The 21,827-nt window shown below is 39.9% G+C and overlaps 6 protein-coding genes across 10 annotated transcripts; 4 read left to right on the forward strand and 2 right to left on the reverse strand.

Moving 5' to 3' along the window:
• Positions 1-11: 11 nt before the first annotated feature.
• Positions 12-6,022, forward strand: LOC146550303 (uncharacterized). Of its 2 annotated transcripts, XM_085259877.1 has the most exons (4): positions 12-229; positions 1,084-1,380; positions 1,501-2,429; positions 5,920-6,022. In XM_085259877.1, exons 2-3 carry the CDS (start codon positions 1,204-1,206, stop codon positions 1,951-1,953), a joined length of 630 nt encoding a protein of 209 aa, XP_085116003.1. In that variant the 5' UTR covers positions 12-229; positions 1,084-1,203; the 3' UTR covers positions 1,954-2,429; positions 5,920-6,022. The 2 variants fall into 2 exon arrangements, with proteins under 2 accessions (XP_085116003.1, XP_085116004.1); XM_085259878.1 differs by lacking the exon at positions 12-229 and having other exon boundaries at positions 266-1,380.
• Positions 4,848-8,109, forward strand: LOC146550304 (uncharacterized). Of its 2 annotated transcripts, XM_085259875.1 has the most exons (3): positions 4,848-5,065; positions 6,016-6,216; positions 6,337-8,109. In XM_085259875.1, the coding sequence occupies exons 2-3, from the start codon at positions 6,040-6,042 to the stop codon at positions 6,928-6,930; spliced, it is 771 nt and encodes a 256-aa protein (XP_085116001.1). In that variant the 5' UTR covers positions 4,848-5,065; positions 6,016-6,039; the 3' UTR covers positions 6,931-8,109. The 2 variants fall into 2 exon arrangements, with proteins under 2 accessions (XP_085116001.1, XP_085116000.1); XM_085259874.1 differs by lacking the exon at positions 4,848-5,065 and having other exon boundaries at positions 5,856-6,216.
• Positions 8,110-8,921: 812 nt separating this feature from the next.
• Positions 8,922-11,432, reverse strand: LOC146550305 (uncharacterized). Its single transcript, XM_085259863.1, has one exon. It carries the CDS (start codon positions 11,303-11,305, stop codon positions 9,029-9,031), a length of 2,277 nt encoding a protein of 758 aa, XP_085115989.1. The 5' UTR covers positions 11,306-11,432; the 3' UTR covers positions 8,922-9,028.
• A 29-nt stretch (positions 11,433-11,461) lies between these two features.
• Positions 11,462-14,725, forward strand: LOC146550306 (uncharacterized). 2 transcript variants are annotated; one of them, XM_085259870.1, is made up of 3 exons: positions 11,462-11,679; positions 12,536-12,832; positions 12,953-14,725. In XM_085259870.1, the coding sequence occupies exons 2-3, from the start codon at positions 12,656-12,658 to the stop codon at positions 13,544-13,546; spliced, it is 771 nt and encodes a 256-aa protein (XP_085115996.1). In that variant the 5' UTR covers positions 11,462-11,679; positions 12,536-12,655; the 3' UTR covers positions 13,547-14,725. The 2 variants fall into 2 exon arrangements, with proteins under 2 accessions (XP_085115996.1, XP_085115997.1); XM_085259871.1 differs by having other exon boundaries at positions 12,632-12,832.
• An 812-nt stretch (positions 14,726-15,537) lies between these two features.
• LOC146550307 (uncharacterized) lies at positions 15,538-18,066 on the reverse strand. Its single transcript, XM_085259864.1, has one exon. It carries the CDS (start codon positions 17,919-17,921, stop codon positions 15,645-15,647), a length of 2,277 nt encoding a protein of 758 aa, XP_085115990.1. The 5' UTR covers positions 17,922-18,066; the 3' UTR covers positions 15,538-15,644.
• A 9-nt stretch (positions 18,067-18,075) lies between these two features.
• On the forward strand, positions 18,076-21,337 carry LOC146550308 (uncharacterized). Of its 2 annotated transcripts, none has more exons than XM_085259868.1 (3): positions 18,076-18,293; positions 19,148-19,444; positions 19,565-21,337. In XM_085259868.1, the coding sequence occupies exons 2-3, from the start codon at positions 19,268-19,270 to the stop codon at positions 20,156-20,158; spliced, it is 771 nt and encodes a 256-aa protein (XP_085115994.1). In that variant the 5' UTR covers positions 18,076-18,293; positions 19,148-19,267; the 3' UTR covers positions 20,159-21,337. The 2 variants fall into 2 exon arrangements, with proteins under 2 accessions (XP_085115994.1, XP_085115995.1); XM_085259869.1 differs by having other exon boundaries at positions 19,244-19,444.
• Positions 21,338-21,827: the final 490 nt, after the last annotated feature.

The raw sequence follows: 21,827 nt of genomic DNA on the forward strand, positions 1-21,827 counted from the left end.
GGATATTTATAGGCTCTGACTCCGCCCCCAGAACTGTCTTCAAAGGAGTTCAAGTGACGTTATCGCCGAACGTCGTGACATTCAAAGGACAGTCTATTATGATGTCATTTTGTACCAGAATGGGTTCAATTTGATATTGTGTCTTTGCAAGTTTGTTCAACTTGCATTGCGATTTCTTTTTTTAGCAGACTTTAGCGATCCTTCTACTTGGGCTGTCTTCAAGTTTAAGGTATCTGTCGTTTCCCACCGTATCCCGCCCCGATCGATCCATTTATGTACGAGCCCATCCGCCCCCGGATCCGTTCATCGGGGCTCATCGCTACTGTTGTAGTCACTTGTCCGGAGCTAACAACAGCTGTTGAGCTGACTATTAAGCTAACATTATGCCCGCTAGTGTTACGTGTCCTACAAGTCACACTTTTTCTGTGATAAACAGTTGAATTAAATTCTTACAGCGTATGAGAGGTTGGCAGCGTCAAAACATTAGCAATAGGTGACAATAACGAGTGCTGGAGGATTTATTTAGTTATTTATTTAGATCCATTTCTTCAGTATAAGAAGCCATACTATCAGAACACCGCAATACAGATACAACTAATAGGCTACTTATTCTGCAGAAAAACTTTCACCATTTGTGCTTAAGAGTATATGAATTTATATGACTACTGCTTATGTTGAAGATTAAGCTCAGTTTTAATATTTCATGTCATTCTATAATGATCATAGCGTATGCAGAGATGACACATATTTGTCCATTTTAATATTCAGCTGAGCATGAATGGAATGTCAGAGTGGTGTCTGACAGTATATATGTATGTTATTATAATGAACACAGTGTATATATGTATGAATGTTTGATTCAAAGATAAGATTAGACATTTAAAATAAATGAATAACAAACAAAAATCTAGCAGGTTGAGCACTGTGTGAAGCAGGAAACATTCAAGCAGATGAAAAATATATTAAATGAAAATACTGAGCTTATCGTTGATCAGCTTGGATTGTGTAGATCACAAATCTTTTGGTCTGAATCTTTTTTTATTTAATTTTTATAATATCCATCGTGACTCTCTTTTTCATCAGTGGAACTCTGTCCCAATCTGCTCCACCACCGGAAGATTCTCCGCTGTCCACGATGTCTTCACTGTGGATGCCATGTTTGTGTCTTATCTATCGTAGGTCCTGCAGGGAAATGGTGTGACTATGTCTCTCATCATACCGTCCCTCATTGGACTTGATAAAACCTTGGAGAATTGTGTCACCAACTACACCCACTTCTGCAAGGCCCTGCGCACAGGCCTCTACACACACTTCCAGCCAGTGATTCACCAGAAGGACATGATACTAGCTGCTGTGCTGGATCCTAGGATCAAACTGCAGGTACCAAATTAGGCCAGAAGCATAGCGGACTTCTGTAGATTTATATTTAATTGAATATGCATGTTGAGTAGATAAAGGAAAAAAATGTGTGTACATTTAAAACAACCATTTTTTTTGCAGCCGTTTTCTGATGACAACCAGGATGAACAGAATGATTTCCTAACACCTCCGTCAAAATCTGAGGCTCGCAGCATTGTTGAGTCCACATTAGAAAACATGGAAGCCTCAACTTTTCCTACTGTTGAGGCAGAGAAAGATCAGACAGGCAGTGGGCTGGAGCACGATGTGAAAGAAGAAAGCCAGACAGATGGCGTGATGGACACTTGTGCTGGCAGCTCAGACAACAACTGTCCTGAAATCAGTGAAAACGACCTCAAGAGGAAGTCCATCTTCAACTTCCTTCAGCCTCCTGCAAAGACTCTAAAGATGTCAGAGTTCGACGTGTACCTGTCTGAACCGCTGTGGGAAAGCAGTACTGGAAATGTGCTTCTCGATTCCCGAAGCTCCAAGGCCTCGCCAAGAAGCTGCTGGCGGTGCCCGCCACATCTGGAGGTTTTGACCGTTTCAGTCTGATGGCTGCGTGCATTGTGAAAGCAAAAAGGAACCGCTTGCCACCTCACCCCACAGAGAGACTGCTACTATACAAAAACTCTGTAAAAGTGAAGACTGTTAAAAAGCCCAGTCGGGCTGCTAAACACTGATGGATAACAGCTGAGTGTGGCAGAGCTTGCACAGCATTAAACAGAAACTCTGCCTCTACTTTTAAAAACTGTGCCATACGCTAAGAAGGAGGGTGAACTGCTAATACCTCTTATATTGTAGCAAATGAATCAGCTGACTCTTTCTTCCTAGAACGCATTTGCTGGTCTGCATTAAAAAAACAAAACAACAAGTCCTGTGTTACAGCTGGTTTCATCAGTTTGTTAAAGGGACGCATTCTGGTCAATGATCCTCACAGCTTCATCCTCACAGAGCCCATTTAATAATGGGCTCTGCAGAGGAGCTAAAGAAGAGTCCAGCATGTTGCTCTGACTGTGTAACTCCTAAAGGTACAGTAACGGCAACATTGCCTAGTGACTGATCAGGCCAGTAACATTTCTGTTTCTCATATAAACCATCTCAGTGACTTCAGCAGAGATATTTTGTTAGTCAGGGTAAATACAAGGATTAGCTACCGAACATGTGCTTTTGCTCAATGTCTGACTGCGAGTGACTGAGAATGTGTTTACTTTAAAAAATGAAATATGTATTTGGCCACAGTAACTAAAGGTTCGCTAACTAAAAACTAACTAAAATGTAGCTTTAAAAATAGCTGAGAACAGCCTATTTTAATAACCTCACTCCACTTCCTGCCACTGTACAAAAATGAAGCCAAAATTCCCTTTTCATGGGGACTGCCATCACTTTGTATTTTTGAAGCCAGTGTGTGCGTAGTAGTGAATAAAAGCAGATCAAAAGTACTCAAATACAACCACTTGTACACATCAAAAGAAAAATTCAGTTCACATCAATTTTATTTGTGCCAATTTTAAAACTTTAGGGTAACATCCCTACAATAACGCAGAGATTGTAGGGATGTTAACTTGCAATATTATATAATATTGCAAGTTAACATCCCTACAATAATGCAGAGAAAACCCAACAATCCGAAGATCCCCTATGAGCAAGCACTTGGCGACAGTGGGAAGGAAAAACTCCCTTTTAATAGGAAGAAACCTTCAGTAGAACCAGGCTCAGTGAGGGGCGGCCATCTACCTCGACCGGTTGGGGGTGATGAAGCGACATAGATGAAATGCATGTCACTTCCTCACACATGCAGAGATGTCCTTATTGTCTTACATTTATGATGTTATAGCAAATACAGCCTCTCCTGGGTTACGGATGTAATATACCCTCAGGATGGGCGGGTATTAAATTTTTTTCTGATATTGTCTCTTTGTGATTTATTTTGACTTTGGAAACAAAGAAATAGATATTTTTTAACCAGCTTAAAAGCTGATTATTTCTTTGGAGTCAGTGTGAGAACTGGTAGGAGGATTTTTTAGATGTGGTTGGGTTTGGCTGAAGGCCGGCGCTTGAGTAGTTTTGCACCAGGATTGTATACTCTACGTAGAGTTGACTGGGAAGTAAGTTCAGGTGAATGGGGATGAAACATTTCTTCTTCTGCCTTGGGAGTAACAGTGGACTTGAGGTTGAGTGAGCTCCTAGACTCAGACTGCTTCTTTGAGTTGTCTACAGTTTTAGACCGGGCCCTAGTGGAAATAGGAGGTAGCAGGCCATGCACTGCTTTTAGCTTACTGTCATATGTGGTAAGCTTGTTACCAGTTTTACCCTTAAGGTCTCTAATTTCTTTCTGTTGTTCTTTCAGCTCATTGTCGCCTTTGGATGGAAAGTATTCCACATTACTCAGGTCAAATCTCACCTTTTTCCGGGCTATTTGTTCATCCCCATCCTTTCTTTGCTGCTCTGGGGAGGCTTTTTTCTCGACTTGCACAGTGTGGCCGAGTGTGTCATAAAGTCCCTTCAGCTGTTGAGCAGTTTTCAGACGGGCTATGTTATTTTTTTGGGATGAAATTTTCTTCCCCACACTTTTAACTTTCTGTTGACGGCAGTACACCTCCCCAGGTAGTGTAAGAAGCTCGTCTATCCTTCTTTCAAGGAAGTCATTACGATGAATGTACTTCTCATTGTTCTGAATCTCAGTCTGAAGCTGCTCATTTTGTTTCTGCAGTTCTTTAAGTGTTTCATTTTTTTCCTCAGTCGTCTTGCTTAGCTTCATCTTGAGTTCTTGTTTTTCCTGCTCATGTTTGATTTTAAGGACAACCAGAGATTCCACCTCCTTTTCTTTCTTGTCCCGCATCGTTTTTTCAGTGGCACACTTATTTTCAAGGTGTTTGATTGCCTTATGAAGAGCCCGAATTTTTGCCTCATATTTGTTTGTGAGATCTACATTCTGTGACTCTGCGGACCTTAGCTGGGATTTGGTTTCCTCTGTCATCTTCGCAACCAGTTCCTGCTCTTCTTTCAAAGATGCCTCAAGACTTGAAATCTTAGAATTCTTTTCATCGATTTCCTCCAACTGAAGCTTTTCAGCTTGTTTGTACTTTTCTATCTCATTTCTGAGCACCTGCATTTCTTTGGACTCCTCTTTCATCTTTGCAACCAGTCCCTGCTCTTCTTTCAAAGATGCCTCAAGACTTGAAATCCTACAATTCTTTTCTTGGATTTCCTCAAGCTGAAGTTTTTTAGCTTGTTTGTAATTTTCTATCTCATTTCTGAGCATCTGCATATCAAAGTAGCTTAGGGAGCTCATTTTGAAATGAATGTATTTAGTTTAGTTTATACGACGTGTTATTCTGTGTTTGAAAAATGATCTACTCAATGAGACAGTGTTCGCAAGTGGAAACTGTTAGTTCAGAACTATAGCGATCTATGGGTTCAAGGTATGTACTCGAGGGATATTTATAGGCTCTGACTCCGCCCCCAGAACTGTCTTCAAAGGAGTTCAAGTGACGTTATCGCCGAACGTCGTGACATTCAAAGGACAGTCTATTATGATGTCATTTTGTACCAGAATGGGTTCAATTTGATATTGTGTCTTTGCAAGTTTGTTCAACTTGCATTGCGATTTCTTTTTTTAGCAGACTTTAGCGATCCTTCTACTTGGGCTGTCTTCAAGTTTAAGGTATCTGTCGTTTCCCACCGTATCCCGCCCCGATCGATCCATTTATGTACGAGCCCATCCGCCCCCGGATCCGTTCATCGGGGCTCATCGCTACTGTTGTAGTCACTTGTCCGGAGCTAACAACAGCTGTTGAGCTGACTATTAAGCTAACATTATGCCCGCTAGTGTTACGTGTCCTACAAGTCACACTTTTTCTGTGATAAACAGTTGAATTAAATTCTTACAGCGTATGAGAGGTTGGCAGCGTCAAAACATTAGCAATAGGTGACAATAACGAGTGCTGGAGGATTTATTTAGTTATTTATTTAGATCCATTTCTTCAGTATAAGAAGCCATACTATCAGAACACCGCAATACAGATACAACTAATAGGCTACTTATTCTGCAGAAAAACTTTCACCATTTGTGCTTAAGAGTATATGAATTTATATGACTACTGCTTATGTTGAAGATTAAGCTCAGTTTTAATATTTCATGTCATTCTATAATGATCATAGCGTATGCAGAGATGACACATATTTGTCCATTTTAATATTCAGCTGAGCATGAATGGAATGTCAGAGTGGTGTCTGACAGTATATATGTATGTTATTATAATGAACACAGTGTATATATGTATGAATGTTTGATTCAAAGATAAGATTAGACATTTAAAATAAATGAATAACAAACAAAAATCTAGCAGGTTGAGCACTGTGTGAAGCAGGAAACATTCAAGCAGATGAAAAATATATTAAATGAAAATACTGAGCTTATCGTTGATCAGCTTGGATTGTGTAGATCACAAATCTTTTGGTCTGAATCTTTTTTTATTTAATTCTTATAATATCCATCGTGACTCTCTTTTTCATCAGTGGAACTCTGTCCCAGTCTGCTCCACCACCGGGAGATTCTCCGCTGTCCACGATGTCTTCACTGTGGATGCCATGTTTGTGTCTTATCTATCGTAGGTCCTGCAGGGAAATGGTGTGACTATGTCTCTCATCATACCGTCCCTCATTGGACTTGATAAAACCTTGGAGAATTGTGTCACCAACTACACCCACTTCTGCAAGGCCCTGCGCACAGGCCTCTACACACACTTCCAGCCAGTGATTCACCAGAAGGACATGATACTAGCTGCTGTGCTGGATCCTAGGATCAAACTGCAGGTACCAAATTAGGCCAGAAGCATAGCGGACTTCTGTAGATTTATATTTAATTGAATATGCGTGTTGAGTAGATATAGGAAAAAAATGTGTGTACATTTAAAACAACCATTTTTTTTGCAGCCGTTTTCTGATGACAACCAGGATGAACAGAATGATTTCCTAACACCTCCGTCAAAATCTGAGGCTCGCAGCATTGTTGAGTCCACATTAGAAAACATGGAAGCCTCAACATTTCCTACTGTTGAGGCAGAGAAAGATCAGACAGGCAGTGGGCTGGAGCACGATGTGAAAGAAGAAAGCCAGACAGATGGCGTGATGGACACTTGTGCTGGCAGCTCAGACAACAACTGTCCTGAAATCAGTGAAAACGACCTCAAGAGGAAGTCCATCTTCAACTTCCTTCAGCCGCCTGCAAAGACTCTAAAGATGTCAGAGTTCGACGTGTACCTGTCTGAACCGCTGTGGGAAAGCAACTCTACTCTTCAGTACTGGAAATGTGCTTCTCGATTCCCGAAGCTCCAAGGCCTCGCCAAGAAGCTGCTGGCGGTGCCCGCCACATCTGGAGGTTTTGACCGTTTCAGTCCGATGGCTGCGTGCATTGTGAGAGCAAAAAGGAACCGCTTGCCACCTCACACCACAGAGAGACTGCTACTATACAAAAACTCTGTAAAAGTGAAGACTGTTAAAAAGCCCAGTCGGGCTGCTAAACACTGATGGATAACAGCTGAGTGTGGCAGAGGTTTCACAGCATTAAACAGAAACTCTGCCTCTACTTTTAAAAACTGTGCCATACGCTAAGAAGGAGGGTGAACTGCTAATACCTCTTATATTGTAGCAAATGAATCAGCTGACTCTTTCTTCCTAGAACGCATTTGCTGGTCTGCATTAAAAAAACAAAACAACAAGTCCTGTGTTACAGCTGGTTTCATCAGTTTGTTAAAAGGACGCATTCTGGTCAATGATCCTCACAGCTTCATACCTGCAGCAGCGATAGAGATGCACACTGTCTCTGCGTGCTGTACGGTGCTGCTCAGAGTTGTACTTTGTCCCTTCCACACATGATTCAAGTCAGAGCTCTCTACTGGATTGGGAAATGGCAAATTAGAAATGGAGTCGGTGAATGAATGGCATCTGATTCACTTCAAACCAAAATGAGTTCAGCTTGTATCGTTCTTTTGCAGAATTTCATGTTTTCTGACTGCAACTTTTGTTAAGACAGTAATAAAATGTCAAATCAGAGGTTGAATGCTTATTTATTTCCACTATGCACTGATAAATGAGATATTTGCTGCCAAACGTGATGGAACAGTAGATCTTTATATTGAATTTGGCTATTCAGTCCCTCCACCCCAAAAGTCATTTATATTTTATAGTCAAATGAGAAATCCACTGTACATTTCTTTCAGGCATTACAGTTTTGTTTCATTCATTCTAACGTGAAATACAACAGTGTCAGCATCTTTTCAGCTTTTTATCAGACTTGTCTTTCACCATTTTCAAATAGCCTAATCAATAATTCATGTACTTTCATAGATGCTGTTGTTTTCCTCAAAACCATAGATTTTTAAAAAGAAAACATTTTGCTTGGATAAACTATAATGTCTGATGGAAGTTGATGGAAAAGCTTCATTTAGTTTGGCTTTGTCAGGTAGGCTGATGTTGGCATTGAATGACAGCTACCTGATTTTACTGCGGTAAAGACCGATAATGTGTTGAAAATTAAAACCAGTGTTATGAGTGCTGTGATCTCCTCTGAGAAGCATTCAAAAAGTTTTTGCTTGCATTAAACATTGGAGTATGTATCAGCTGTGTTATCAAGAAACTGAGATATCTGCTAGAAACTGGAATATTGGAATATGTCTGATATTAAAGACAGTTTGCGACTGAAGAAAACTGTGAGAACATTTTTTTTAATCCTCTCATTGATTCATCTTCATTTGAAACTGCGTCAAATCAGCTGCCAATAAGTAATTTAAATGCATTCTATTTTATTTTAGTGTTATTATTCATTTATATTTTATTGCGTCATTGTAGTGCATTTTACTTGTTTTAGTTGCATTCTAGTTTGTAAAGCAAGTTGTGCAGCATGGGCTGTTGGAAATGTGCTCGATCAATAAACCTGACCTTGACCATGTGTGGAGGGAGCCAGAAACATGCTGCTGTTTGCACATATTTAATAATGGGCTCTGCAGAGGAGCTAAAGAAGAGTCCAGCATGTTGCTCTGACTGTGTAACTCCTAAAGGTACAGTAACGGCAACATTGCCTAGTGACTGATCAGGCCAGTAACATTTCTGTTTCTCATATAAACCATCTCAGTGACTTCAGCAGAGATATTTTGTTAGTCAGGGTAAATACAAGGATTAGCTACCGAACATGTGCTTTTGCTCAATGTCTGACTGCGAGTGACTGAGAATGTGTTTACTTTAAAAAATGAAATATGTATTTGGCCACAGTAACTAAAGGTTCGCTAACTAAAAACTAACTAAAATGTAGCTTTAAAAATAGCTGAGAACAGCCTATTTTAATAACCTCACTCCACTTCCTGCCACTGTACAAAAATGAAGCCAAAATTCCCTTTTCATGGGGACTGCCATCACTTTGTATTTTTGAAGCCAGTGTGTGCGTAGTAGTGAATAAAAGCAGATCAAAAGTACTCAAATACAACCACTTGTACACATCAAAAGAAAAATTCAGTTCACATCAATTTTATTTGTGCCAATTTTAAACCTTTATTATATTATATAATATAATATTGCAAGGTAACATCCCTACAATAACGCAGAGATTGTAGGGAACTGGTAGGAGGATTTTTTAGATGTGGTTGGGTTTGGCTGAAAGCCGGCGCTTGAGTATTTTTGTAGCAGGATTGTATACTCTACGTAGAGTTGACTGGGAAGTAAGTTCAGGTGAATGGGGATGAAACATTTCTTCTTCTGCCTTGGGAGTAACAGTGGACTTGAGGTTGAGTGAGCTCCTAGACTCAGACTGCTTCTTTGAGTTGTCTACAGTTTTAGACCGGGCCCTAGTGGAAATAGGAGGTAGCAGGCCATGCACTGCTTTTAGCTTACTGTCATATGTGGTAAGCTTGTTACCCTTTTTACCCTTAAGGTCTCTAATTTCTTTCTGTTGTTCTTTCAGCTCATTGTCGCCTTTGGATGGAAAGTATTCCGCATTACTCAGGTCAAATCTCACCTTTTTCCGGGCTATTTGTTCATCCCCATCCTTTCTTTGCTGCTCTGGGGAGGCTTTTTTCTCGACTTGCACAGTGCGGCCGAGCGTGTCATAAAGTCCCTTCAGCTGTTGCAGCAGATCGTCATTTTCTTTTTTCTGTACTGCATTCTTTTGTCGTTGAATGCCAATGTCAGTTTCCAGTTCTTCTATTACTTGCTCAAGCTTAAATACTGTGTGTTTGGACTTTGTCAGAGCTTTCTCAACCTCTTCTTTGTCCTCCACAGTTTGCGTCAACTTTGACTTCACTGTGAAGAGGTTGTCATTTGCAGAGCTAAGCTGTTTCTCGTGTTTTTTCTTTTGTTCTGCCTGCTGCAGTTTGATAATGTCCAGCTCAGTCTTTACAGCATTATAGCTGGTCTTAGCATTGGCAAGGTCTACGTTTGTCTCTTGGAGTTCTTGAGCCTTTTCTTTGATTTTATTCTGAAGTGTCTTTATAGTGTCTCTAGCTGTATAGAGTTCGTTCTCAATGCAGAACTTTGTCTCAGAAAGGAGCACTTTATCAGACCTAAGATTTTCACGTCTCTTTATCTCCAGTTCCAGATCGTTTTCTGCTTTGCTAAGAGCAGTTTTCAGACGGGCTATGTTATTTTCTTGGGATGAAATTTTCTTCCCAGACTCCTGCGTCTCATTTTCAAATATAATTATTTGCTTAGTTTTAACCTCAAGGCAGTTTTCCAGACGGTCGATAGTAAAACGTTGCCTTGCCAGCTCCTTTATCTGACTTTCAGATTCCAGGACTTTAGCTTTTAACTCTTTCCTCAACGTTATGTTGTTACATTCCTTCTCCCTAAGACGTACTTTCAGTTCATCATTTTTCTTTGTCAGTTGGTTTTTCTCATCTATTGCCCAGCGCTTTCCCGCTTTATACTCCTCATTTTGTCTTTGACACTTTTTAAGTTCAGCCTGTAGTTTCTCTTTTTCTTCTTCCACACTTTTAACTTTCTGTTGACGGCAGTACACCTCCCCAGGTAGTGTAAGAAGCTCGTCTATCCTTCTTTCAAGGAAGTCATTACGATGAATGTACTTCTCATTGTTCTGAATCTCAGTCTGAAGCTGCTCATTTTGTTTCTGCAGTTCTTTAAGTGTTTCATTTTTTTCCTCAGTCGTCTTGCTTAGCTTCATCTTGAGTTCTTGTTTTTCCTGCTCATTTTTGATTTTAAGGACAACCAGAGATTCCACCTCCTTTTCTTTCTTGTCCCGCATCGTTTTTTCAGTGGCACACTTATTTTCAAGGTGTTTGATTGCCTTATGAAGAGCCCGAATTTTTGCCTCATATTTGTTTGTGAGATCTACATTCTGTGACTCTGCGGACCTTAGCTGGGATTTGGTTTCCAGCAAAACATTTTCCATTTTTTCCATCTTTTCATCTTTGGATTCCTCTGTCATCTTCGCAACCAGTTCCTGTTCTTCTTTCAAAGATGCCTCAAGACTTGAAATCTTACAATTCTTTTCATCGATTTCCTCAAGCTGAAGTTTTTCAGCTTGTTTGTAATTTTCTATCTCATATCTGAGCACCTGCATTTCTTTGGACTCCTCTTTCATCTTCGCAACCAGTTCCTGCTCTTCTTTCAAAGATGCCTCAAGACTTGAAATCTTACAATTCTTTTCATCGATTTCCTCCAACTGAAGCTTTTCAGCTTGTTTGTACTTTTCTATCTCATTTCTGAGCACCTGCATTTCTTTGGACTCCTCTTTCATCTTTGCAACCAGTCCCTGCTCTTCTTTCAAAGATGCCTCAAGACTTGAAATCCTACAATTCTTTTCTTGGATTTCCTCAAGCTGAAGTTTTTCAGCTTGTTTGTAATTTTCTATCTCATTTCTGAGCATCTGCATATCAAAGTAGCTTAGGGAGCTCATTTTGAAATGAATGTATTTAGTTTAGTTTATACGACGTGTTATTCTGTGTTTGAAAAATGATCTACTCAATGAGACAAAGTGTTCGCAAGTGGAAACTGTTAGTTCAGAACTATAGCGATCTATGGGTTCAAGGTATGTACTCGAGGGATATTTATAGGCTCTGACTCCGCCCCCAGAACTGTCTTCAAAGGAGTTCAAGTGACGTTATCGCCGAACGTCGTGACATTCAAAGGACAGTCTATTATGATGTCATTTTGTACCAGAATGGGTTCAATTTGATATTGTGTCTTTGCAAGTTTGTTCAACTTGCATTGCGATTTCTTTTTTTAGCAGACTTTAGCGATCCTTCTACTTGGGCTGTCTTCAAGTTTAAGGTATCTGTCGTTTCCCACCGTATCCCGCCCCGATCGATCCATTTATGTACTAGCCCATCCGCCCCCGGATCCGTTCATCGGGGCTCATCGCTACTGTTGTAGTCACTTGTCCGGAGCTAACAACAGCTGTTGAGCTGACTATTAAGCTAACATTATGCCCGCTAGTGTTACGTGTCCTACAAGTCACACTTTTTCTGTGATAAACAGTTGAATTAAATTCTTACAGCGTATGAGAGGTTGGCAGCGTCAAAACATTAGCAATAGGTGACAATAACGAGTGCTGGAGGATTTATTTAGTTATTTATTTAGATCCATTTCTTCAGTATAAGAAGCCATACTATCAGAACACCGCAATACAGATACAACTAATAGGCTACTTATTCTGCAGAAAAACTTTCACCATTTGTGCTTAAGAGTATATGAATTTATATGACTACTGCTTATGTTGAAGATTAAGCTCAGTTTTAATATTTCATGTCATTCTATAATGATCATAGCGTATGCAGAGATGACACATATTTGTCCATTTTAATATTCAGCTGAGCATGAATGGAATGTCAGAGTGGTGTCTGACAGTATATATGTATGTTATTATAATGAACACAGTGTATATATGTATGAATGTTTGATTCAAAGATAAGATTAGACATTTAAAATAAATGAATAACAAACAAAAATCTAGCAGGTTGAGAGCACTGTGTGAAGCAGGAAACATTCAAGCAGATGAAAAATATATTAAATGAAAATACTGAGCTTATCGTTGATCAGCTTGGATTGTGTAGATCACAAATCTTTTGGTCTGAATCTTTTTTTATTTAATTCTTATAATATCCATCGTGACTCTCTTTTTCATCAGTGGAACTCTGTCCCAGTCTGCTCCACCACCGGGAGATTCTCCGCTGTCCACGATGTCTTCACTGTGGATGCCATGTTTGTGTCTTATCTATCGTAGGTCCTGCAGGGAAATGGTGTGACTATGTCTCTCATCATACCGTCCCTCATTGGACTTGATAAAACCTTGGAGAATTGTGTCACCAACTACACCCACTTCTGCAAGGCCCTGCGCACAGGCCTCTACACACACTTCCAGCCAGTGATTCACCAGAAGGACATGATACTAGCTGCTGTGCTGGATCCTAGGATCAAACTGCAGGTACCAAATTAGGCCAGAAGCATAGCGGACTTCTGTAGATTTATATTTAATTGAATATGCGTGTTGAGTAGATATAGGAAAAAAATGTGTGTACATTTAAAACAACCATTTTTTTTGCAGCCGTTTTCTGATGACAACCAGGATGAACAGAATGATTTCCTAACACCTCCGTCAAAATCTGAGGCTCGCAGCATTGTTGAGTCCACATTAGAAAACATGGAAGCCTCAACATTTCCTACTGTTGAGGCAGAGAAAGATCAGACAGGCAGTGGGCTGGAGCACGATGTGAAAGAAGAAAGCCAGACAGATGGCGTGATGGACACTTGTGCTGGCAGCTCAGACAACAACTGTCCTGAAATCAGTGAAAACGACCTCAAGAGGAAGTCCATCTTCAACTTCCTTCAGCCTCCTGCAAAGACTCTAAAGATGTCAGAGTTCGACGTGTACCTGTCTGAACCGCTGTGGGAAAGCAACTCTACTCTTCAGTACTGGAAATGTGCTTCTCGATTCCCGAAGCTCCAAGGCCTCACCAAGAAGCTGCTGGCGGTGCCCGCCACATCTGGAGGTTTTGACCGTTTCAGTCCGATGGCTGCGTGCATTGTGAAAGCAAAAAGGAACCGCTTGCCACCTCACCCCACAGAGAGACTGCTACTATACAAAAACTCTGTAAAAGTGAAGACTGTTAAAAAGCCCAGTCGGGCTGCTAAACACTGATGGATAACAGCTGAGTGTGGCAGAGCTTGCACAGCATTAAACAGAAACTCTGCCTCTACTTTTAAAAACTGTGCCATACGCTAAGAAGGAGGGTGAACTGCTAATACCTCTTATATTGTAGCAAATGAATCAGCTGACTCTTTCTTCCTAGAACGCATTTGCTGGTCTGCATTAAAAAAACAAAACAACAAGTCCTGTGTTACAGCTGGTTTCATCAGTTTGTTAAAGGGACGCATTCTGGTCAATGATCCTCACAGCTTCATACCTGCAGCAGCGATAGAGATGCACACTGTCTCTGTGTGCTGTACGGTGCTGCTCAGAGTTGTACTTTGTCCCTTCCACACATGATTCAAGTCAGAGCTCTCTACTGGATTGGGAAATGGCAAATTAGAAATGGAGTCGGTGAATGAATGGCATCTGATTCACTTCAAACCAAAATGAGTTCAGCTTGTATCGTTCTTTTGCAGAATTTCATGTTTTCTGACTGCAACTTTTGTTAAGACAGTAATAAAATGTCAAATCAGAGGTTGAATGCTTATTTATTTCCACTATGCACTGATAAATGAGATATTTGCTGCCAAACGTGATGGAACAGTAGATCTTTATATTGAATTTGGCTATTCAGTCCCTCCACCCCAAAAGTCATTTATATTTTATAGTCAAATGAGAAATCCACTGTACATTTCTTTCAGGCATTACAGTTTTGTTTCATTCATTCTAACGTGAAATACAACAGTGTCAGCATCTTTTCAGCTTTTTATCAGACTTGTCTTTCACCATTTTCAAATAGCCTAATCAATAATTCATGTACTTTCATAGATGCTGTTGTTTTCCTCAAAACCATAGATTTTTAAAAAGAAAACATTTTGCTTGGATAAACTATAATGTCTGATGGAAGTTGATGGAAAAGCTTCATTTAGTTTGGCTTTGTCAGGTAGGCTGATGTTGGCATTGAATGACAGCTACCTGATTTTACTGCGGTAAAGACCGATAATGTGTTGAAAATTAAAACCAGTGTTATGAGTGCTGTGATCTCCTCTGAGAAGCATTCAAAAAGTTTTTGCTTGCATTAAACATTGGAGTATGTATCAGCTGTGTTATCAAGAAACTGAGATATCTGCTAGAAACTGGAATATTGGAATATGTCTGATATTAAAGACAGTTTGCGACTGAAGAAAACTGTGAGAACATTTTTTTTAATCCTCTCATTGATTCATCTTCATTTGAAACTGCGTCAAATCAGCTGCCAATAAGTAATTTAAATGCATTCTATTTTATTTTAGTGTTATTATTCATTTATATTTTATTGCGTCATTGTAGTGCATTTTACTTGTTTTAGTTGCATTCTAGTTTGTAAAGCAAGTTGTGCAGCATGGGCTGTTGGAAATGTGCTCGATCAATAAACCTGACCTTGACCATGTGTGGAGGGAGCCAGAAACATGCTGCTGTTTGCACATATTTAATAATGGGCTCTGCAGAGGAGCTAAAGAAGAGTCCAGCATGTTGCTCTGACTGTGTAACTCCTAAAGGTACAGTAACGGCAACATTGCCTAGTGACTGATCAGGCCAGTAACATTTCTGTTTCTCATATAAACCATCTCAGTGACTTCAGCAGAGATATTTTGTTAGTCAGGGTAAATACAAGGATTAGCTACCGAACATGTGCTTTTGCTCAATGTCTGACTGCGAGTGACTGAGAATGTGTTTACTTTAAAAAATGAAATATGTATTTGGCCACAGTAACTAAAGGTTCGCTAACTAAAAACTAACTAAAATGTAGCTTTAAAAATAGCTGAGAACAGCCTATTTTAATAACCTCACTCCACTTCCTGCCACTGTACAAAAATGAAGCCAAAATTCCCTTTTCATGGGGACTGCCATCACTTTGTATTTTTGAAGCCAGTGTGTGCGTAGTAGTGAATAAAAGCAGATCAAAAGTACTCAAATACAACCACTTGTACACATCAAAAGAAAAATTCAGTTCACATCAATTTTATTTGTGCCAATTTTAAACCTTTATTATATTATATAATATAATATTGCAAGGTAACATCCCTACAATAACGCAGAGATTGTAGGGAACTGGTAGGAGGATTTTTTAGATGTGGTTGGGTTTGGCTGAAAGCCGGCGCTTGAGTAGTTTTGTAGCAGGATTGTATACTCTACGTAGAGTTGACTGGGAAGTAAGTTCAGGTGAATGGGGATGAAACATTTCTTCTTCTGCCTTGGGAGTAACAGTGGACTTGAGGTTGAGTGAGCTCCTAGACTCAGACTGCTTCTTTGAGTTGTCTACAGTTTTAGACCGGGCCCTAGTGGAAATAGGAGGTAGCAGGCCATGCACTGCTTTTAGCTTACTGTCATATGTGGTAAGCTTGTTACCCTTTTTACCCTTAAGGTCTCTAATTTCTTTCTGTTGTTCTTTCAGCTCATTGTCGCCTTTGGATGGAAAGTATTCCGCATTACTCAGGTCAAATCTCACCTTTTTCCGGGCTATTTGTTCATCCCCATCCTTTCTTTGCTGCTCTGGGGAGGCTTTTTTCTCGACTTGCACAGTGCGGCCGAGCGTGTCATAAAGTCCCTTCAGCTGTTGCAGCAGATCGTCATTTTCTTTTTTCTGTACTGCATTCTTTTGTCGTTGAATGCCAATGTCAGTTTCCAGTTCTTCTATTACTTGCTCAAGCTTAAATACTGTGTGTTTGGACTTTGTCAGAGCTTTCTCAACCTCTTCTTTGTCCTCCACAGTTTGCGTCAACTTTGACTTCACTGTGAAGAGGTTGTCATTTGCAGAGCTAAGCTGTTTCTCGTGTTCTTTCTTTTGTTCTGCCTGCTGCAGTTTGATAATGTCCAGCTCAGTCTTTACAGCATTATAGCTGGTCTTAGCATTGGCAAGGTCTACGTTTGTCTCTTGGAGTTCTTGAGCCTTTTCTTTGATTTTATTCTGAAGTGTCTTTATAGTGTCTCTAACTGTATAGAGTTCGTTCTCAATGCAGAACTTTGTCTCAGAAAGGAGCACTTTATCAGACCTAAGATTTTCACATCTCTTTATCTCCAGTTCCAGATCGTTTTCTGCTTTGCTAAGAGCAGTTTTCAGACGGGCTATGTTATTTTTTTGGGATGAAATTTTCTTCCCAGACTCCTGCGTCTCATTTTCAAATATAATTATTTGCTTAGTTTTAACCTCAAGGCAGTTTTCCAGACGGTCGATAGTAAAACGTTGCCTTGCCAGCTCCTTTATCTGACTTTCAGATTCCAGGACTTTAGCTTTTAACTCTTTCCTCAACGTTATGTTGTTACATTCCTTCTCCCTAAGACGTACTTTCAGTTCATCATTTTTCTTTGTCAGTTGGTTTTTCTCGTCTATTGCCCAGCGCTTTCCCGCTTTATACTCCTCATTTTGTCTTTGACACTTTTTAAGTTCAGCCTGTAGTTTCTCTTTTTCTTCTTCCACACTTTTAACTTTCTGTTGACGGCAGTACACCTCCCCAGGTAGTGTAAGAAGCTCGTCTATCCTTCTTTCAAGGAAGTCATTACGATGAATGTACTTCTCATTGTTCTGAATCTCAGTCTGAAGCTGCTCATTTTGTTTCTGCAGTTCTTTAAGTGTTTCATTTTTTTCCTCAGTCGTCTTGCTTAGCTTCATCTTGAGTTCTTGTTTTTCCTGCTCATTTTTGATTTTAAGGACAACCAGAGATTCCACCTCCTTTTCTTTCTTGTCCCGCATCGTTTTTTCAGTGGCACACTTATTTTCAAGGTGTTTGATTGCCTTATGAAGAGCCCGAATTTTTTCCTCATATTTGTTTGTGAGATCTACATTCTGTGACTCTGCGGACCTTAGCTGGGATTTGGTTTCCAGCAAAACATTTTCCATTTTTTCCATCTTTTCATCTTTGGATTCCTCTGTCATCTTCGCAACCAGTTCCTGTTCTTCTTTCAAAGATGCCTCAAGACTTGAAATCTTAGAATTCTTTTCATCGATTTCCTCAAGCTGAAGTTTTTCAGCTTGTTTGTAATTTTCTATCTCATATCTGAGCACCTGCATTTCTTTGGACTCCTCTTTCATCTTCGCAACCAGTTCCTGCTCTTCTTTCAAAGATGCCTCAAGACTTGAAATCTTACAATTCTTTTCATCGATTTCCTCCAACTGAAGCTTTTCAGCTTGTTTGTACTTTTCTATCTCATTTCTGAGCACCTGCATTTCTTTGGACTCCTCTTTCATCTTTGCAACCAGTCCCTGCTCTTCTTTCAAAGATGCCTCAAGACTTGAAATCCTACAATTCTTTTCTTGGATTTCCTCAAGCTGAAGTTTTTCAGCTTGTTTGTAATTTTCTATCTCATTTCTGAGCATCTGCATATCAAAGTAGCTTAGGGAGCTCATTTTGAAATGAATGTATTTAGTTTAGTTTATACGACGTGTTATTCTGTGTTTGAAAAATGATCTACTCAATGAGACAGTGTTCGCAAGTGGAAACTGTTAGTTCAGAACTATAGCGATCTATGGGTTCAAGGTATGTACTCGAGGGATATTTATAGGCTCTGACTCCGCCCCCAGAACTGTCTTCAAAGGAGTTCAAGTGACGTTATCGCCGAACGTCGTGACATTCAAAGGACAGTCTATTATGATGTCATTTTGTACCAGAATGGGTTCAATTTGATATTGTGTCTTTGCAAGTTTGTTCAACTTGCATTGCGATTTCTTTTTTTAGCAGACTTTAGCGATCCTTCTACTTGGGCTGTCTTCAAGTTTAAGGTATCTGTCGTTTCCCACCGTATCCCGCCCCGATCGATCCATTTATGTACGAGCCCATCCGCCCCCGGATCCGTTCATCGGGGCTCATCGCTACTGTTGTAGTCACTTGTCCGGAGCTAACAACAGCTGTTGAGCTGACTATTAAGCTAACATTATGCCCGCTAGTGTTACGTGTCCTACAAGTCACACTTTTTCTGTGATAAACAGTTGAATTAAATTCTTACAGCGTATGAGAGGTTGGCAGCGTCAAAACATTAGCAATAGGTGACAATAACGAGTGCTGGAGGATTTATTTAGTTATTTATTTAGATCCATTTCTTCAGTATAAGAAGCCATACTATCAGAACACCGCAATACAGATACAACTAATAGGCTACTTATTCTGCAGAAAAACTTTCACCATTTGTGCTTAAGAGTATATGAATTTATATGACTACTGCTTATGTTGAAGATTAAGCTCAGTTTTAATATTTCATGTCATTCTATAATGATCATAGCGTATGCAGAGATGACACATATTTGTCCATTTTAATATTCAGCTGAGCATGAATGGAATGTCAGAGTGGTGTCTGACAGTATATATGTATGTTATTATAATGAACACAGTGTATATATGTATGAATGTTTGATTCAAAGATAAGATTAGACATTTAAAATAAATGAATAACAAACAAAAATCTAGCAGGTTGAGCACTGTGTGAAGCAGGAAACATTCAAGCAGATGAAAAATATATTAAATGAAAATACTGAGCTTATCGTTGATCAGCTTGGATTGTGTAGATCACAAATCTTTTGGTCTGAATCTTTTTTTATTTAATTCTTATAATATCCATCGTGACTCTCTTTTTCATCAGTGGAACTCTGTCCCAGTCTGCTCCACCACCGGGAGATTCTCCGCTGTCCACGATGTCTTCACTGTGGATGCCATGTTTGTGTCTTATCTATCGTAGGTCCTGCAGGGAAATGGTGTGACTATGTCTCTCATCATACCGTCCCTCATTGGACTTGATAAAACCTTGGAGAATTGTGTCACCAACTACACCCACTTCTGCAAGGCCCTGCGCACAGGCCTCTACACACACTTCCAGCCAGTGATTCACCAGAAGGACATGATACTAGCTGCTGTGCTGGATCCTAGGATCAAACTGCAGGTACCAAATTAGGCCAGAAGCATAGCGGACTTCTGTAGATTTATATTTAATTGAATATGCGTGTTGAGTAGATATAGGAAAAAAATGTGTGTACATTTAAAACAACCATTTTTTTTGCAGCCGTTTTCTGATGACAACCAGGATGAACAGAATGATTTCCTAACACCTCCGTCAAAATCTGAGGCTCGCAGCATTGTTGAGTCCACATTAGAAAACATGGAAGCCTCAACATTTCCTACTGTTGAGGCAGAGAAAGATCAGACAGGCAGTGGGCTGGAGCACGATGTGAAAGAAGAAAGCCAGACAGATGGCGTGATGGACACTTGTGCTGGCAGCTCAGACAACAACTGTCCTGAAATCAGTGAAAACGACCTCAAGAGGAAGTCCATCTTCAACTTCCTTCAGCCGCCTGCAAAGACTCTAAAGATGTCAGAGTTCGACGTGTACCTGTCTGAACCGCTGTGGGAAAGCAACTCTACTCTTCAGTACTGGAAATGTGCTTCTCGATTCCCGAAGCTCCAAGGCCTCGCCAAGAAGCTGCTGGCGGTGCCCGCCACATCTGGAGGTTTTGACCGTTTCAGTCCGATGGCTGCGTGCATTGTGAGAGCAAAAAGGAACCGCTTGCCACCTCACACCACAGAGAGACTGCTACTATACAAAAACTCTGTAAAAGTGAAGACTGTTAAAAAGCCCAGTCGGGCTGCTAAACACTGATGGATAACAGCTGAGTGTGGCAGAGGTTTCACAGCATTAAACAGAAACTCTGCCTCTACTTTTAAAAACTGTGCCATACGCTAAGAAGGAGGGTGAACTGCTAATACCTCTTATATTGTAGCAAATGAATCAGCTGACTCTTTCTTCCTAGAACGCATTTGCTGGTCTGCATTAAAAAAACAAAACAACAAGTCCTGTGTTACAGCTGGTTTCATCAGTTTGTTAAAAGGACGCATTCTGGTCAATGATCCTCACAGCTTCATACCTGCAGCAGCGATAGAGATGCACACTGTCTCTGCGTGCTGTACGGTGCTGCTCAGAGTTGTACTTTGTCCCTTCCACACATGATTCAAGTCAGAGCTCTCTACTGGATTGGGAAATGGCAAATTAGAAATGGAGTCGGTGAATGAATGGCATCTGATTCACTTCAAACCAAAATGAGTTCAGCTTGTATCGTTCTTTTGCAGAATTTCATGTTTTCTGACTGCAACTTTTGTTAAGACAGTAATAAAATGTCAAATCAGAGGTTGAATGCTTATTTATTTCCACTATGCACTGATAAATGAGATATTTGCTGCCAAACGTGATGGAACAGTAGATCTTTATATTGAATTTGGCTATTCAGTCCCTCCACCCCAAAAGTCATTTATATTTTATAGTCAAATGAGAAATCCACTGTACATTTCTTTCAGGCATTACAGTTTTGTTTCATTCATTCTAACGTGAAATACAACAGTGTCAGCATCTTTTCAGCTTTTTATCAGACTTGTCTTTCACCATTTTCAAATAGCCTAATCAATAATTCATGTACTTTCATAGATGCTGTTGTTTTCCTCAAAACCATAGATTTTTAAAAAGAAAACATTTTGCTTGGATAAACTATAATGTCTGATGGAAGTTGATGGAAAAGCTTCATTTAGTTTGGCTTTGTCAGGTAGGCTGATGTTGGCATTGAATGACAGCTACCTGATTTTACTGCGGTAAAGACCGATAATGTGTTGAAAATTAAAACCAGTGTTATGAGTGCTGTGATCTCCTCTGAGAAGCATTCAAAAAGTTTTTGCTTGCATTAAACATTGGAGTATGTATCAGCTGTGTTATCAAGAAACTGAGATATCTGCTAGAAACTGGAATATTGGAATATGTCTGATATTAAAGACAGTTTGCGACTGAAGAAAACTGTGAGAACATTTTTTTTAATCCTCTCATTGATTCATCTTCATTTGAAACTGCGTCAAATCAGCTGCCAATAAGTAATTTAAATGCATTCTATTTTATTTTAGTGTTATTATTCATTTATATTTTATTGCGTCATTGTAGTGCATTTTACTTGTTTTAGTTGCATTCTAGTTTGTAAAGCAAGTTGTGCAGCATGGGCTGTTGGAAATGTGCTCGATCAATAAACCTGACCTTGACCATGTGTGGAGGGAGCCAGAAACATGCTGCTGTTTGCACATATTTAATAATGGGCTCTGCAGAGGAGCTAAAGAAGAGTCCAGCATGTTGCTCTGACTGTGTAACTCCTAAAGGTACAGTAACGGCAACATTGCCTAGTGACTGATCAGGCCAGTAACATTTCTGTTTCTCATATAAACCATCTCAGTGACTTCAGCAGAGATATTTTGTTAGTCAGGGTAAATACAAGGATTAGCTACCGAACATGTGCTTT

The sequence above is a fragment of the Mchenga conophoros genome, linkage group LG20, assembly GCF_057382185.1.
Source record: "Mchenga conophoros isolate Kocher_MC1m ecotype Shallow Benthic linkage group LG20, M_conophoros_male_GT1.1, whole genome shotgun sequence".
NCBI classification, from domain to species: domain Eukaryota; kingdom Metazoa; phylum Chordata; class Actinopteri; order Cichliformes; family Cichlidae; genus Mchenga; species Mchenga conophoros.

Excerpts from the sequence above, each read along its gene's own strand:
- LOC146550303 (XM_085259877.1), top strand. The coding sequence starts at position 1,204 with ATGTCTCTCATCATACCGTCCCTCATTGGACTTGATAAAACCTTGGAG. Across the intron at positions 1,381-1,500 it reads ATCCTAGGATCAAACTGCAG|CCGTTTTCTGATGACAACCA; the intron begins GTACCAAATTAG and ends TTTTTTTTGCAG.
- LOC146550308 (XM_085259868.1), top strand. The coding sequence starts at position 19,268 with ATGTCTCTCATCATACCGTCCCTCATTGGACTTGATAAAACCTTGGAG. Across the intron at positions 19,445-19,564 it reads ATCCTAGGATCAAACTGCAG|CCGTTTTCTGATGACAACCA; the intron begins GTACCAAATTAG and ends TTTTTTTTGCAG.
- LOC146550306 (XM_085259870.1), top strand. The coding sequence starts at position 12,656 with ATGTCTCTCATCATACCGTCCCTCATTGGACTTGATAAAACCTTGGAG. Across the intron at positions 12,833-12,952 it reads ATCCTAGGATCAAACTGCAG|CCGTTTTCTGATGACAACCA; the intron begins GTACCAAATTAG and ends TTTTTTTTGCAG.
- LOC146550307 (XM_085259864.1), bottom strand. The coding sequence starts at position 17,921 with ATGAGCTCCCTAAGCTACTTTGATATGCAGATGCTCAGAAATGAGATA.
- LOC146550304 (XM_085259875.1), top strand. The coding sequence starts at position 6,040 with ATGTCTCTCATCATACCGTCCCTCATTGGACTTGATAAAACCTTGGAG. Across the intron at positions 6,217-6,336 it reads ATCCTAGGATCAAACTGCAG|CCGTTTTCTGATGACAACCA; the intron begins GTACCAAATTAG and ends TTTTTTTTGCAG.
- LOC146550305 (XM_085259863.1), bottom strand. The coding sequence starts at position 11,305 with ATGAGCTCCCTAAGCTACTTTGATATGCAGATGCTCAGAAATGAGATA.